Source organism: Moschus berezovskii, chromosome 14 (assembly GCF_049115385.1).
Source record: "Moschus berezovskii isolate FMDL1 chromosome 14, NW_MosBer_1.0, whole genome shotgun sequence".
Classification (NCBI taxonomy): domain Eukaryota; kingdom Metazoa; phylum Chordata; class Mammalia; order Artiodactyla; family Moschidae; genus Moschus; species Moschus berezovskii.
Window position 1 is genome coordinate 57,523,986 of NC_142473.1, and position 17,137 is coordinate 57,541,122.

The 17,137-nt window shown below is 37.3% G+C and overlaps 1 protein-coding gene across 3 annotated transcripts in view; it reads left to right on the top strand.

Annotated features, from left to right (window-relative positions):
• POLD3 (DNA polymerase delta 3, accessory subunit) overlaps positions 1 to 17,137 on the top strand; it is a 46,957-nt gene that overhangs the window by 20,510 nt on the left and 9,310 nt on the right. For all 3 annotated transcript variants that reach the window (XM_055423669.2, XM_055423673.2, XM_088843188.1), the window contains 6 exons: positions 103 to 142; positions 1,333 to 1,465; positions 6,466 to 6,727; positions 7,355 to 7,427; positions 9,491 to 9,656; positions 12,811 to 12,917. In XM_055423669.2, coding sequence (XP_055279644.2) covers positions 103 to 142; positions 1,333 to 1,465; positions 6,466 to 6,727; positions 7,355 to 7,427; positions 9,491 to 9,656; positions 12,811 to 12,917 — 781 coding nt within the window. The remainder of the gene's footprint in view (positions 1 to 102; positions 143 to 1,332; positions 1,466 to 6,465; positions 6,728 to 7,354; positions 7,428 to 9,490; positions 9,657 to 12,810; positions 12,918 to 17,137) is intronic.

A 17,137-nucleotide genomic window follows, 5' to 3' on the forward strand; every position in this document is an offset into this window, starting at 1 on the left:
ATTTTACATCCCAGTGCAATTGAATTATTGGTAAGAAATCTTTAAAACTGCAAGTTGCACTGTTAACACTTTAAATACTAATGAAGTGTCATTTCCTTACAGTGCCACAAGGTTGCAGTAGTGAGAGAAGATAAATTGGAAGGTAAGTATTTTAGCGATTTAGCAAGTTTTTCCTCTTAGGGCATCAGTGTCATTAACATCGCATATATATTTAGCTGTTTTACTGGAGAGCCATATATTCTTTTATTAGTAGTTTCTGAAACATGTTAAAATATGATACTCCACTAACTTCCCATTTTTAAGGCCAATAGCTGCTAACATTTATAAAGCACTTTTATCAAAGAATTTCAAAACTCGTGATAGACATATAAAACACTTATGAATACCATATGGAACACCTCATTAACTATAAAAAGACAATGATCTCTAAATATTGTGTTGTATTCCATAGTGATTTTTTTAGGAAGAAAATTAAAGAATGATTTTATAAAGTCAGAAAGGCATAGTATAACTTCTAAGTTAAATTTGTCTACCCATTTCAAGACTGTTAATGCTACTGTTCTATTTTTTTAATACCCAAGTCAAAGGAATTTTGTAACAGCCACATGATCTTGGATGTCTCAAGACAAAACCCACTGTCATACTTTGTATATAAAGATGCCTACCACCGGAGTGTTTTCTTATAAATGAACTGAATTATTCAAGATAGTGAAAATGTCCAATATTTTCTTTCTGAATTCCCACAGTGGTAGATTTATTCATTCAATAGATACATAGTAAGTATCTTCACTATGTCAAGCTCTATGCCAAGCACTAGAGATTTGGAACAATGAGGCAAATGGTCCCTTCCATCATAGAACCTAAAATTTGTTCTTGTGATTTTCCTCTGAAGACTTATCTGATTAGTAGAAGTATTGTTATATAGAGTTTCTTTTTATAAACTAGAATTGAAGCCTTCTCAGGTAGAAATTACTTATTCCTCAGTTGCTGTGTATATATGCTAGAGAATAAGATTCTACCCTGACTGAAAAAAAAAAAAACACATCATAGTATCATCAATTATTCATTAATATTTACTGAGTGTCCACTGGATGAGTGATACTCTCACAGTACTGTCCTTCGAACTGACTCATCATCACCTACCTATCATAATGGCCTTGTCACAGACAGAAGAGTTGATACTATACTGTATATATGACTGTTTGGCCTTTTAGAGCTTTTTTGGACCACCACTGATTACAAATGGTGTTAATGCAGAAGGGTTTCTTGTTAAAGTCCCCACATGCTATGAAGTTTGTGTATTAACAGACTGCTTTTCCTGTTGACTTGTAGCAGTGAAGTCCAAGCTAGCGGTGACTGCCAGCGTACATGTGTACAGCATCCAGAAAGCCATGCTAAAGGACAGTGGGCCTCTGTTCAATACCGACTATGACATCCTTAAAAGCAACTTGCAGAACTGCAGCAAGTGAGCTCCTTAATGTTCCTTGTGGGCTTCTTTACGAATTGATTTTGTAAGATGTTTACACAGTGGCTGCCTCTTAAGAGTGAATGCCAAGTCTAGTAAAACCTCATTTATCTTGCAGTAAGACACATGCCTGGTTTTATTAGTACATCATAAGGTGAAAAATAGCCACAACCCATATTGAAAACCCCAGTAGACTCCCCATAAATCTACTTCTCATGTATTTATCCTGTCACTGCCACCAGAAATGTTGTTTGTCGTGCCCCCTCATTACTCCTTTACCCCAGTCTCTGCTTGTCTAATTCCTACCCACCCTTCAAGAACCAGTTGACATGTTGTCCTTCAAAAAACTATTCCTAATTTGACATCCCTCTACCTTCCATCCAAAATCAGTTGATCTACAGCCAGTATCAGATCTTATTCATCTTTTGTATCCTTCACAGCATGGGGAGGAGGTGGATTATAATGTACGTGGTTTTGGAAATTAATGGTCATGGGCTGGAGTTTTGACTTCATTGCTAATGGCCCAGTGGCTTTGGACAAGTTACTTAAACTCTTTTGGGCTTTCGTTTCATCATTTTTAAGTTGGATATAATAATGCCTACTTTGTAAGGTGGTACGGAGGGTTCGGAGCAGATTCTCAGACATGTATTGAACACCTACTACTTTGACATACACTAAAGCAAGATAATTTGAATTAATTCAGCAAAGGTCTGATGAGTACGTGTGATATGCCACATACTGTAGAGTGATTGTAGCCTGGTACCTGCTTATGGAACTGACGGTCTTATGGGAGGCGGTTATGGTATAGTGTGACAGTGCTACAATAGGAATAAGTGTGTAGGAGGATGTTGAGGGGTCACTCGTCCCCGCCTTTTTTGTTGGGGTGGAGTGAGGAGTCAAGACAGAGATGGCTTGTAGAAGGGTATGGCATCTAAATTGAGGCTTAAAGGGCTAGTAGCCAGGCAGAGGGAAGTGGGAGAGGAAGGACAGGGTTGAGAGGAAACACGATGCTTATGCAGAACCACAGTAGTTTTCTATACTTGAAAACTAGAGTGAGGGGCAGGACATAATGATACAAGGAGTCAGACTCTATGCTTTGACTACTAGGATAAGTTTAGGCTTTATTGCACAGGGGAGCCACTGAAGATTTTGAGGCAGATGATTGAAATGATCAGAATTGTATTACAGAAAGATCACTCTGGCTGTGATGGTGAAAGTGGATCTGAAGGAAATAATCTGCACACAAGGCCATTATGAAGGAGAAATGTTGCAATGATTCAGGGTAGAGATGATAATCTCTGAAGTATAGAGTTGGTATTGGGAGTGGAGAGGTACATAGGTTAAAGAGTCATACCATCAAAACCCGGATGGTTTGGTAGTGGTTAGGGACCAAGAGTGTGTTATGGTGGAGATGGGGGGTGCTTCATGACTTTAAGGATGATGGCCATGTTTCTGGTTTGAATTGCTGGATGGGTGATGATACCATCACTAAGAATGGGAATATGTGAGGAGGAGCAAGCTTTGGGAGAAGGGAAAAATGATGAATTGGGTTTGGATATGAAAAGACTTTGATGCTGGGAAGGATTGGGGGCGGAGGAGAAGGGGATGACAGAGAATGAGATGGCTGGATGGCATCACCAACTCGATGGACATGAGTTTGAGTGAACTCTGGGAGTTGGTGATGGACAGGGAGGCCTGGCGTGCTGTGATTCACGGGGTCACAAAGAGTCGGACACGACTGAGCGACTGAACTGAACTGAACTGATGTTGAGTTTGAGTACCGGATGGGGAGTCCAAGTGGAGATGTCCAGTGCAATAGATACGGGGATCTAGAGCTAAGGAGAGAAATAGGAGGTAAAGATAGACATTTTGGAATCAGAGAAAATAGGTAATTAATTGGGCTACAGCAGTAGATACTCATGCAGAGAGAATGTATAGGGTGAAAGAAGAATAGAAGGTTAAACTCTGGCCACAGTTACTATCTATGTAACCTTGGGCAGATTATTTAACCTTTCTGATTCATTTTCCTGAAATGAAACTAATAATAGTATCAACCTCAGGGTTGTAGGGGCTTCCCTGATGGCTCAGACAGGAAGGAAATAATCTACCTGCAATGCAGGAGACCCGGGTTTGATCCCTGGGTTGGGAAGATCCGCTGGATAAAGAAATGGCAACCCTTTGCAGTATTCTTGCCTTGGAAATTTATGGACAAAGGAACCTGGTGGGCTACAGTCCTGGGATCACAAAGAATCGGACACGACTGAGTGACTAACAGGGTTGTAGAGGATTAAGTGAGTAAATACATGTAAAGCAATTAGAACAGTGCTTAGCACACAGTAAGCACTATTGAAGTAATAGCTATTTTTTAAGGGGTGGACAGAAAAAGAGGGACCTCAGTGGAAGCAGCCAGAGATAAGAGGAAAATCACGAGTGTATGGAGTTCTAAAAACTTAAGAAGAGAGTTTCAAGAAGGAGGGACTAGTTGACAGTATCAAACCTTGTTGAGAAGTGGAATGTAATAGGAACTGAAACGTGATAGCCTTAGTAAAAGCAGTTTCAGTGGAGCAGCCAGCTTCTGGTCACCTGGGTAGATGGGGATATAAGGAAGTGAGATAGCAAATAGGGACAACTTTCTAGGAAATTTGATGGTAAAACAGGAAAAAGAAAGGTAACCTGCTACAGAGGAATTGAGTAGGGGTGGGGGGAATGTATCCATTTTTAAAGTTGAGAATGCCTTGAACTTGTATTATTAGTAAAGAGCCATAAAAAGAAGAAATGGTTGAAGATACTGGAAGAGGTGGATTAACCGATACAGTTGGGTCTATATCCAGGTGGATATAGTATTGCCAGAAATAATTTCTGTTAAGCTCCATGAGAGTAGGGATCATCTATTTTGTTAACCACTGTATCCCTAAAACGGTGCCTGGTAACTATTAAATAAATAATTGTTGGGTGAATTAATGGCAGACATCGACTCTTTTTTTTTTCTTCTGCCTAAAACCTTGAATGTAACAGGCATACAAATATTTATTAGATAAATATAATTATACTGCTGAAGAGTAATTTATATCTGGTGTCTTTTAGAGAAGGATTATAAGAAAACGTAAACACCCTGATATGTTTATGTAATTTATTAGATTTCAAAAATAATCTGTATTAAAACCTAGTTTTGGCATGTCACGCTCTAAAAATCAATTCTATTGTATCTAGCAAGTAAAGAAACCAGAATAAAAGTGACACAAAAGTCCAAAATTGAATTTGCCTAGAGACTGCTAAAATAAACACGGCAAGTAGAAATGTGATAGTAGGAAGCACTTTAATAAAACTTTACTTAAATACTTAAAATATCCTCAGTAGAAATGTGAAGAAAATAAATAAAAAAGAAATGTGAAGAATTTATTTCCAATAAAGAAGTTTGTGTTTGGTCCTGAGAATTATAGGTCAACTGAGATCTGACTCATTGTTTCATGTGTTTTAAGAAGTGCTATGACAGGAAGAAAGTTGAAATTTTAGATTGAGCAGATTCTTCTCTCTTCAGACATGTTCCCAGTCTAACTTGGTCTCTTCCTCATTGCCAGTTCCTGGTCCTGACCCTAAGGTGTGGAAATGTAGACCAAATGGAGAAAGAGTTGTCTTGGGGCCAATTTTAGATGCTGACAATGAAATTAAACATTGCTCTCTTTCCTTGTACATGGAAGCATTGCAGGGCCAGAGAGGAAGAATGGTGGGTGAAAGGAAATGATTTCCGTCTGTTCTTAACTCTGATGCACAAAATATTTGTGTTAATGTGAGGTTTTTCTGTGTAGACTGTAATAAATCAGTGGAAGGTTTTTGGAGCTGTGAACTCTAGCTTGGGGCTGTTCAGCCTAAAGTTACTTCAAAAATTAAATGATTTTATCCAGGTTTTTTTCCTTAGGCCGGTTAATCTCAAAGTTTTGCCTGGTTGATCTCTAAGGTAATTGCTATCATCACGTAGTTTCTTAACCTTCATCTTCGCCCATCCCAAGTTGAGATGATACACTGAAGAAGGGAGAGAAGCCAGAAGACTCACTTTGAGTGTCTTAAATAATCTCTCTTTGAATCTGTATTTGTATGTGCCAGGTCTTGTACTAGGAACCTGAAATACAAAAGATGAATAATACACTCACCCTCAAGGAGCTCTCACCTATCCTCAATAAGCAAAAGACTGAGGGAAATAAAATGTTGTTCTTTGTCAGGAAATGTTGGAAAACTTTGCTTTAAGTACAACCATTTGAGAAGGATGGATCAGTTACCCATTTACAACATAGAACACTATATTATGGATTTTTGTGAAACAGGCACATCTACAATGATTACAAATAAAGAGATGAATGTTCCCTTTAATATGGCATGCAAATTGTGCCAAATTTTTCACTTGGCTATGGGCATACTTCTCTGGTGCTGTTAGTTGAGATTATTATAAATTATTAACAAACGACTATAAAGGACCACAGGTTACAGGAGCTAGTGGCTCTGTTCCCAGCTTATTCCGTGTTCTAAAGCATGATCCATTCTGGTCAGGAGAGTTGCCAGGAAATTTGTTAATATTTAAAGCTTTAATTTTGATTCAGTCAATATTTATGGTATATCTAGCCCTATAAGGTAGACGTCTTTAAAAATAAGAGATAACCGTTTGGTTTACCAAAGTTGGTGAAATTACTAATATTTTCTTATTGTTTGGTATACTCTTACTATTTTGAATTAGGATGCTTTTTTCGAAAAAGCAAAATTGCCCATACAGTTTGGTAGAAGACACCTGTTTTCAGTCTTAGTTTTAGTACCAACAAGAGGTATAATCTAGGACTTCACTCACTTCTCTTCGGTACTTGTTGCACAAACTTATTTCTAAAATCCATTTTAGTTTTTAAATTTCCTAATTTTATAGTATTAGGGCTAGAAAGTATTGTGTAGAAGAAGCAAGAGTTTGAAAATAAGGTTTGATATTGACAGTTAATTTAATGTAACATTTCTATCCTCAGGTTCAGTGCCATCCAGTGTGCAGCTGCAGTCCCTAGAGCTGCTGAATCCTCATCTTCTGAAAAGTTTGAGCAGTCAGATCTTACGGTAGCACCTGAGACACAAGCAAGTAATGAGTTGACCACCAATGGTCTTGGCCCACCTATCCCCAAACAGAGTTCCCAGCAGCCCAAAGGAATCATGGGCATGTTTGCTTCTAAAGCTGCTTCTAAAGCCCAAGATGCCAATAAGGAAACCAAAACAGAGGCTAAAGAAGTAACGAATGTAAGTCTTCTATAAAAATGTGCTCTTACGACTCAGAATGGGTAACTAGAAAAGCATTTAATAATTCCAGTGGTTGTAGTTTAATTATATAAGGTTCTGATATTTAGTTCTAGTTTTTTCTACTTTGGTGTAAATCATTTAATTCTTGGGCTGATAGTTTGATCTTTGTTTAAATCCTCATTTTCTGTTCTGTGAGGGAGAGATCATCTTAAGTAATTTGGATGTCATATTGCTGTTAAGTGGTGGAACCAGAATTCAGTTCCACTTATGATGATTACAAATGTAATGTTCTGGAGGTTTTTCCCCATTTTGTACCATACTGCCTCTGATCTGTTTTAATTCTGTCAAAGCAAGTAGTCTTTAAATAGAATAAAAAGATGTTTAGACACATTCATGGATAATAATTTTATAAAAACTATGAGAAACTGAGCTTTGGAGATGAATACCAAACGCTGTGTGGTCTGGCTTTGTTCTTATACCTAGCATCTGTACACATTTTGGCATGATAATATAGAGGCTCTATGATCACGACAGCGTGTTGTACTATTGACATTTTTGACTGTTTCTTGAAGAACAGCCTAAACACAGAAAAAAATTCATGTGTGTTTTCTTTTGCTTTGTTTTCAGGCATCTTCGGTAGGCCCCAAGGCACCAGGGAAGGGGAATGTCATAAGCAATTTTTTTGGAAAAGCTGCTATGAGTAAGCATGTTCTTACGTTCCTTTGACTAATATGTGAATGTTAATATAATAACCTTTTATCTGAGGTGAAGGCCACCTTGTACAGTTTTTACCCATCTAACACACTACTATGTGGTTTTCCTACATCCTGACATAAATTTGCAGTCCACAAACCTGTGTATTGATGAACATAACCAACTGAAACAGTGGATTTTATGGGTGAGCTGGGTTTGGTTGAGATCTCCTGAAGGATAGTTTACTTATTTCTGATTTTACTTCCTGCCTTGGAAAGAGAATTAAATATTTGTTTCATAGGGTTCTTGAAAATGAGTGATTAAAGTAAAAGGTAAGTTGCTTGGTTAAACAGTATAGTGTTAATATCTTGGATGCTTTGTCAGTTTGCCTGGTATGACCATTCTTTTTCCTAAGGGGCTACAAAAACAAATTATTGCCTTTCTTATTTTTGCAGATTGAACTAGACCTCGGTTTGAATTAGGAGGGCCCAGGTAGTAATGGCCATTTATAAATATTTACATTTTGAGAAAGCAAATCTCCTTTATTTAAAAATATATATTTGGGTGAGAATTCTTTCAAATAAAAAGAACCAATAATCACATATTTCCGTACTTCTCATATCAAATACACATCCCCTGAGGGTATGTGGCCAGAATACCAGGAAGAATGCAGGAGTTGAAGGGTAATTATGGCACACTTCTTGGAGCATAATGCTTTACAAAGATTTTGTGGGAAGCATTTTTGTTACATGCCTATGCAAGCAAAATTAGTCAGAAATCTGCTTTTCTGTGATGGTCAAAATGGTAGTTAGGGGATGGATTGGGGTGATAGTTTTTTTATTTTCCATAAAAGCTGTCAGAAAATATGTTTATATTATGAAAAAAAATAATGAAAATTTGCTACTTTCAGGTTACTGGGAAAGCATGATTGTATTATTTCAGGCCCAATGCATAAGGCCAGTGCAGGAGATACGAGAGATGCGGGTTTGATCCCTGGGTCAGGAAGATTCCTTTGAGGAGGAAATGGAAGCCCATTCCATTATTCTTGCCTGGAAAATCCCATGGACAGAGGAGCATGGCGGGCTATAGTCCATGGGGTTGCACAGAGTCGGACATGACTGAGCACATGTACACACAGCGCATAAGGAGGGCTTCCTCCTTCTGTGAAAACATATCATGCTAAGATCTATCATCTTATGAATGGATAAACAATATGTGACAGATGGAATATTTTTCATCTATAAAAGCAATGCAGTACTGATACATGCTACAAAATAGAAGAACCTTGAAAATGGCAAAATAAAAGAAGCTGAACACAAAAGGCCACATGTTATATGATTCCATTTATACAAAAGGTTCAGAAGAGGCAAACCTATAGAGACAGAAAGTCTATTAGTGGTTGTTCAGGGATGGTTTGTGGAGTACAGGATTTCTTTTAGAGGTGATGAAATGTTCTAAAATTGGATAGTGGTGTTGGAATTAAGCACTGAATTGTACAGTTTATAAGGGTAAATTTTATGATATATGAATTCTGTCTCAGTAACAAACACCTTAATGTTTTATATATTTTTAAAAATTGCAGCATTGGTGACAAATTAGAAAGTCGTCATCTGTTATCTTTCTTTGCTTAAAGAGGTGTTTCATATTTTTTTGAGTATAAAAAGGAGATGCTTTTCTACTGTCATAATTCATAAGCTGCATACTCTTGGGAAACATCTTTAATCCCTCTGACTCTTAATTTCCTCATCTAACAAATGAGAATGTTGGTACTTCATAAATTTGTATTCATTTTTTTCTAAGTCCTACTTTTACTATCATTTGGCCTGGGGGCTATGATATAATGAGGGATTAGCAGGAGGCAGAAATGAAAACAGTTTCAACTAGAGTGGTAGGTGGAAAAGAGAAATGTTCTCTTGACTAGACCATGAGCTCTGTTAGGATGGGGACTGTTTTTCATCCCTTTAGCCCATGTTACTAATATATTACCTGGCACTTAGTAAACTGTCAAAGGAATGATAAATTAATATTGCACAACGGGGTTATATATCATCTGCTATACTTTATTTATAGATAAACTTAAAGTCAATTTGGATTCAGAACAAGAAATGAAAGAAGAAAAAAAAGTGGAGCAACCTCCACTGTCTGTCACTGAACCAAGGCTGGCAGCCCCTGTGGGCCTGAAGAAATCTAGCAAAAAAGCAGAGCCTGTTAAGATGCAACAGAAAGAAAAAAAAAGGTAGGAAAATCTTGTTGCTTGTGAGGGAAGAGTGTCTCTGCTGGGGGTGAAAAGGTCTGTTTGGGCTTATTGACAGGCAGGCAGTTTTCAGTTGAGTACTAAATCCTACTTAATGCCTTAGGGATACAGCTGTATAACCAAAATGAAGAGAGATGGTCCATAGATTATCTAGTGAAGCAGAACTTGAGTCAACCAGTTTGGATGATGTAGAGCCCAAAGCCAGTTTTTTTTGGCCCCATTGATCTAAATTGATTGTCTTTTCTCCTTTAGTTCATGTTATATTTGTGGACGTGGCATAAGTGTGCCTGAGTATATGTCTCTGTGTCTGTTTTTCACCTTAGATTGCCAAATGAGGGGTTACTGTTTCCAGTGAAATTTAAGAGAAAAAGTTCTTTGTTTTCTTTTTGTATCAATGAGTTTATTTTTCAAGTGGTAAAATGTAATTAGAAAAGAAAATAAAAATCACACAAGCTGTTAAAAATGAATCCAGGAATTTGAGACACTACCTCATAGTTGGTAGGGACTGGTCTGTTGAAAGAAATTCTAAAGGACACTGTCAGCACTGATAGGCCCAGAAATACTTGACTTTTGTGGCAAGGTTGCGGCTGCCCTATTAGAAAACATAAAATGCTGAAGTTGCAGAGGGTCAGAGCTCTGTCCAGTGGGCCTCACCTTCTCAGAACGTGTGATATGGATGGATTAAAATTCCTCCTACCATGAGTACGACACTTATTGATGGTTATCGCCAGGATCACATTCAGTATTTCACCACCAAGTGGGATGTTAACCGTATGTTTTTAACACATGGTCTTCCCTTGTGGTTCAGCTCCCATCTGCAACGCGGGAGACCTGGGTTCGATCCCTGGGTTGGGAAGATCCCCTGGAGAAGGGAAAGGCTACCCACTCCAGTATTCTGGCCTGGGGAATTTCATGGGCTATACAGTCCATGGGGTCGCAAAGAGTTGGCATTTTAATACGTGAACTTTACCAGATTCAGGAAGTTCTTTTCTGTTCCTAGTTTGATGTTTTATAAAATGAGTGTTGAATTTTGACAGATACTTTTCCTACATTTATTGAGGTAAATGTATGGTGTTTCTGTTAATGTGGTGAATTACACCAACTGGTTCTCGAATTTTAAACCAACCTTGCATTCTTGAGATAAACCCCACTTGGTCATGATGTATTATCCTTTTTATATATTGCTGGATTTGATTTGTTAATGTCAAGAATTTTTTGCATCTATGTTTATGGGGGTATAATCTTTGCTGGTAATGTCTTTACCAGATTTCAGTATCAAAGTTATGCTCATTTCATGTGATTGGTTAAGAGGAGTTTCTTCTTCCTCTGTTTTCCAAAAGAGTTTATGTAAGATATGTATATTGTTTTTTCCTTAAAAATTTGATAAAATTCACCAGTGGATCCAGGCTTGGAGTTTTCTTTGTGGGAAAATTTTTATTATGAATTTGATTTCTTTAAATAGAACTATTCAAGTATATCTTTATTCTTTTGTGGTCAGTTTTGAATGTGTTTTTAAAAGAATTTATTTCATCTAAGTTAAAATAGTTCTTAATATATATAACTTTATTCTTTGAATATCTATAGAATCTGTACGTATTGCTACAGACTTCTTTGATTCCTAATACTGGTAATATATACTTTTTATCAATCTTATAAAAGTCTTACTGATTTTATTAGTTTTCTTGAAAAATAACTTTTAACGTTTAAAGTTTTCTATTTCATTGATTTCTGCTCTTTATTATTTCCTTCTACTTTGGGTTTATTCTTTTTCTAGCTTAAGGTAAAAAAAAGTATTGATATTTGTTATATAAGAAATATGGTTGAAGGTAAAAACTATGTCTCGTCCTTATTTGTGTCTGTAACACACAGTAGGCCCTTGATAAATTATTGTTGATTGAATGAATAGTGTGGTGGAGTATCCAGATAGAAGAGCTAAATAATGTCAAGATGGATTTAGGTTTTTTTATTATGTCATTGTTGCTGTTCAGTTGCTAAGTCCTGTCTGACTGTGCAACGTCATGGACTGCAGCACACCAGGCTTCCCATTCCTTCACTGTCTTCTGGAGTTTGCTCAGACTCTTGTCCATTGAGTCGGTGATGCCATCCAACCATCTCATCCTCTGTCATCTCCTTCTCCTCCTGCCCTCAGTCTTTCCCAGTATCAGTCTTTTCCAGCGAGTTGGCTTTTTGCATCAGGTGGCCAAAGTATTGGAGCTTCAGCTTCTGCATCAGTCCTTCCAATGAATATTCAGGGTTGATTTCCTTTAGGATTGACTGGTTTGGTCTCCTTGCAGTCCAAGATACTCTAAAGAGTCCTCCAGCACCACAGTTCAAAAGCATCAATTCTTTGGCACTCAGCCTTCTTTATTGTCCAACTCTCACATCCATATGTGACTACTGGAAAAAACCATAGCTTTGACTATATGGACATTTGTCAGCAAAGTGATGTCTCTGCTTTTTAATATGCTTTGTAGGTTTGTCATAGCTTTTCTTCCAAGGAGCAAATGTCTTTTAATTTCATGGCTGCAGTCACTATCCACAGTGATTTTAGAGTTAGAATCACCTTAATGTTCTGCCTGTGCCTTTGTTCATATTGTTCTTTCTTTTTAAAATTATGTCTCCCTTTTCTGTCTGATAAACTGTTTAGATTTTGAAGTTTTAAAGTAAGACTCATGTCACTTAACATTTATTTGTTCAGAAAAATTTATCATATTGTATTTTATAGTCAGTGGTATTTGTATCTGTTTTCCTGCCAGAGCTTCTTGAGGACAGTGGTACTTTTTTTATCTTTGCATCTGGGTGTTTAGCAAAAAGTCTTTATGTAAGTACTAGCTATTTATTTAATGCTTGTTGAATGACTGAATCAAAAGTAGGGGAAGTAAGGAATTTAGAGAAATTTTCAATAATCTGGTAAGTAGCTTACAGTGGTCTTTAGAGAGCTAGAGGAAGTTTTTATTCTGAAGTGACTTGGTTGTGTGTGGTCAGTTAGCGGAGTATCCTTTGGGTCTTTTATGACTTTTATTTTCTATCCTCTGGAATTAAGTTCATGAATTATGAAGCAAGGCTGATAGGAGCATATGAATACTTATATTTTTATTTTGTGTAACATGCTTAAATTATTCCCGAACGGCAACAGGAGGAAGCAAGCAGAGTTATCTGATGATGAGACAAAAGAAACTGAAAACATAAAGAAAAAGAGGAGAAGAATCAAACTTCCTGAGTCTGATAGCAGTGAAGATGAAGGTGGGCATTGCTCATTTTTTTAATTTTAATTTAAAATTTTAATTTTTGGCTAGTGGGATTGTCTCAGTCAAATTGAGCTGCTATTATAATACCATAGACTGGGAGGCATAAACCTCAGGACTTTATTCCTTACAGTTCTGAAGGCTGAGAAGTTCAAAATCAAGGCACAAGCTGATTCAGTTCCTGGGAGAGGCTCTCTTCCTCATTTGTAGAAGAATACCTCCTTGCTGTGTTCTCCATGGTAGAGAAAGAAATCATCTTCTTTGTGTCTCTAATCTCATTAATTACGATCCTGTCCTCGTTTTATCTCCCAAAGGTCCCCTTCCTGCTACTATTGAGGATTTAGGCTTCAACATATAAATTTTGAGGGAATACAAATATTCGGTCCACAGAAGGGTCAGTTCTTCTTGTGATGACTTTAGCTCAAGAAGCTAAAAAGTTGCTTGTTATGGGTTGCAGTGACAATATTAATCCTAGCACTGAGAGACACAGTGTTTTCTGTTCAAAACCAAATTTAACCTTTTAATACGAACCATAATCTTCTGGTAATTTGTGAAAGTAGCAGACACAAAGAGGAGGAGAATAAGGATTATTATTATTATGTTTATTATCAAGGACATTTTCTTTTTTACAAAATAAAATGGAGCTCTTCCTTTGGGTACCTTCATGTGTGTCTTATAAAAAGTGAGATCGTAGGCATCAGGGGTAATGGTGCTGTTTTGTACCACATAAGTAAAACCACACTAAGATGAATGTGCATTGTTGTTGAAAAGGAATGACACTGTGGACCCTCCTAGTTTTAAGTTGTAGACACTGTTGTAAAAGGGCAAGAATCTCGCCTGGAAAATTAATGTGCCTTTTAAGAGAATATCAAGTAGTCTAAGAGCCAATTCAAGTATTCTTCCCAAATGGTGTAAATGAGAATATATAGAAAAGGGAGGGATTTCTCTGATGGTCCAGTGGTTAAGACTGCATTCCCAGTGCATGGGGCCCAGGTTCAATCCCTGGTCCGGGAACTAGATCCTACATGCAACTAAGATTCTTCGTGCACATGGCAATGATGATCCCTTAGTGCCACAACTAAGACCCAGTACAGCCAAGTAAATTAAAAAAAAAAAAAAAAAGACCAAGAGAAAGATTCCTGGGTTGGACTGATATGCTATATGACTTCAACTCTGAAAAGCCTGCTCTGAGAACTGGTGGTGAAAGGCTTGAGCTGCTATGATTGATTCTCCATGAATTCATGGCATATAAAGCATTTTAGGAAATGGCCAGAACTCTCATCCGAAGGGATTCAGCATCATATAAAGGTAGATGAAAGCAAACAAACTGAGAGATTCTTTAAGAGATTAAAGAAAAATGAATGCAAAAAAAGAAACCTGCTATGCTGTTGAAGGGCAAAGCAAAACTTGTTAAACTCCAGTCTTACCAGAAACTGCTATACGAAGCACTGAAAGTGGTAACAGAGGCAACCCAAACTGGGGGGGTTTTAACTCGAGTGAGTTGAAAAATTATAGATTACAGTCACACAAAGGAAATGAACAGACCTAAGAAACTGTACAAGCAGGTTGACTGTGTCTGTGGCAGAGCTGCACCTCTGACTCCTCCCTGGACTTAGGGTTTTCGTTGACTGTGAAACAGATAGGGGTATGGTGTTGTGAGCGTCCTGGTGGGATGCTGAGTCCTCATTCCATGTCATTTATCAAAATGCTTTAACCAAGACCACAGAAAGGAAGATTTCGAAGTGTGTAGATGAAACAACCATCAAGGAACATTCTGATTGGTTAAGAGTTGAGGAAATAGAGGCAACTCTGCAGACACACAGGAAAATAACTTAGGAATGTGTGCTAACTGGAGCAGTCATCCCTAATTCCAGCCAGGAAAAGAACTTGAGAAAGATTCTGGATGAAATCATCAGCCTTAATATACATTAAAAAATAAACTAGATACTCTAGTATTAGTGAAGGAGTCAGCTGTAATAATGTGATTGATTGAACACTCTTTACATACTTCTGAAATCCTCTGTAGTTCTGATCCTTAGCTCACAAAAATGATACTCTTCAGTGACTAGAAATAAGAGTGGGGTTATTTAGTCTGGAAGGGAGAAGAAATGTGAGAGAGGTGGACAGCCTATAATAACATGATATAGAGCAGAGGCGCTCAGATTGTTTTATCTGGGAAAGATAATTTTTGGCATCTGGCTAAATTTATAAACTATTGCCATTTATTCCTAAATTTCTTCTTTGTCTCAGAGCCAATGGGATTTTACTTTAAACCTTCATACAGTCTCTAACCTACTATTGCTTTATTTCTGTTCTGCTGAATATGTGCTGTTAGTTCAGTATGCTGTCTTCAGCTGGCAGTTAGCAAATGGCAGAGACTTTGAAGTCAGACAGACCTGGGTTTAAAAATCTTACCTCCACTACTGACTGACTTTGTGCAGGTTACTTAACTTCTTCAGTTCCTTGTTTTCTCTTCTCTAAGATAGGAGATAGGATGTTATCACATAAAATAGGCCTTTTATGAACATCAAATAAAATGCTATTTTAAAAGTGCCAGGACAATGCTTAACATATAATCAGTTTTCTTAATATTCACCCCACTTTTCCTGTTGAAATTCAGTAAGTGTTTAATGGTAATAATATACTTGAAAGTACCTTCTCTCGGAAAATTCCCTTCAACTTCATATTCTTAACTATATACCCGAGAAAGTATTCCTTTCTCTTTCTCCGTGGCAGAATCATAAGCACCGTTGGCAGTTCTGTGTGCTCTCTTTGTAAAGTAAAGAAAGGCCAGACCCAGAAAGAAATAACATGAAGAGTAATATCTACATTGCTAGGAAAAAGTAGTTTTAACTGGTATGTTTCAGTCTTTGCTACCGTTTCAGTCCTTGCAAATTGTTTATAGAGAATGGTAAGCAAATGACCCACCCCCACCCCCTTTTTGAAGGTTAAGATAAGTAGTTTAAAAAATTTCCTAGGAAGCTATGAATGGTTTCCAGGAATTCTAATTACCCATCTCTTCCAGAAAGCTGGTAAACAGTGTTTACATTGCTTGATCCCTGCAATTATCTTTACCACATTTCTCATTCTGCCCCAGTGAAGGGTGCTTTCCTGGGATAAGTGATGTTTCACTACTTGAGTACCTTTCATCTGAAGAGCTGCAAAATCAGTTACAAATATATTTAAAACACACCAATGATAATTAGCCTCCAATTAAAATTAAAAATAATAATAAAACACACCAATGCATCCATCATTCCATAGCTTATGTGACTAAAAAATATGTTGAAGGAGTACGGTCGTCTTGGTAAGACTAAGGCAGACAGACATGGATTCTAGCATATGAATGTGGGCAGGTTGTTTTTTTTTTAAATCTCTTTGAACCTTGGTTGTATAAAACAAATAGTAATAGTGATTTTTGTGGGGTTATTATAAAAATGAATGATTAATGTTTGTAAGCCCATAAAATTCTAGTTGTTTTCCCTATCCTTTCTTAAAATATTGTAATTTAAAAATTTTACACTAAGTAATACATATATACAATTTCAAAAATCAGATAAAGTACAAGTGTAATATATTAATAGTAACCTCTCCTATCAGACTCACCTAATTGACTGATGCTTCTCTTGTCAACATTTTCATCCGCCTTCCATCTTCCAAGGGTTTATTGAAATTTCTTATTTCTTAAGAGCTCTTGGCTCCTGTGATATTCTCTTCCCTATTATGAGGGGGTTACATTTCTTTTCTTTATTATTGTTATGTTTTTCAGTGAGGGTGTGTGGAAGGGAGAGGGAGGCATATGCTGAATCTTCCTTGACTTAGAAGCTCCTCATCCCAATTACAGTTCAGAAAATGATTCTTTTATTAAAAATGTTACTGTGTATTCAGTGCCAGGGAAATGGTGGTGCCTCTGCCTGTATGGAGCTTAGAGTCTGAAGGGGGACTCTAAACAGCTCCACACATGCAGTGAGAGGGGTCTTAGAGGGTGCCGCTGGGATTATGTGTTTTCCTTGGTTAAGTCAAGCGATTGCAGAACTGGAAACAGAATAAGAACTCGTAAATTTATGACTGAGTACTCAAAATTCCTTTTCTTTGGCGTCCTCACTGCATAAACTTCTCTCCTACCCCTGTAGCTCATTGCTTCACAGCTTTCTTAATAGCTGTACCTTCAGGAAAATGGATGCTTGGTTCTGGGGGTTTGACTGGACTTTTTCTTGC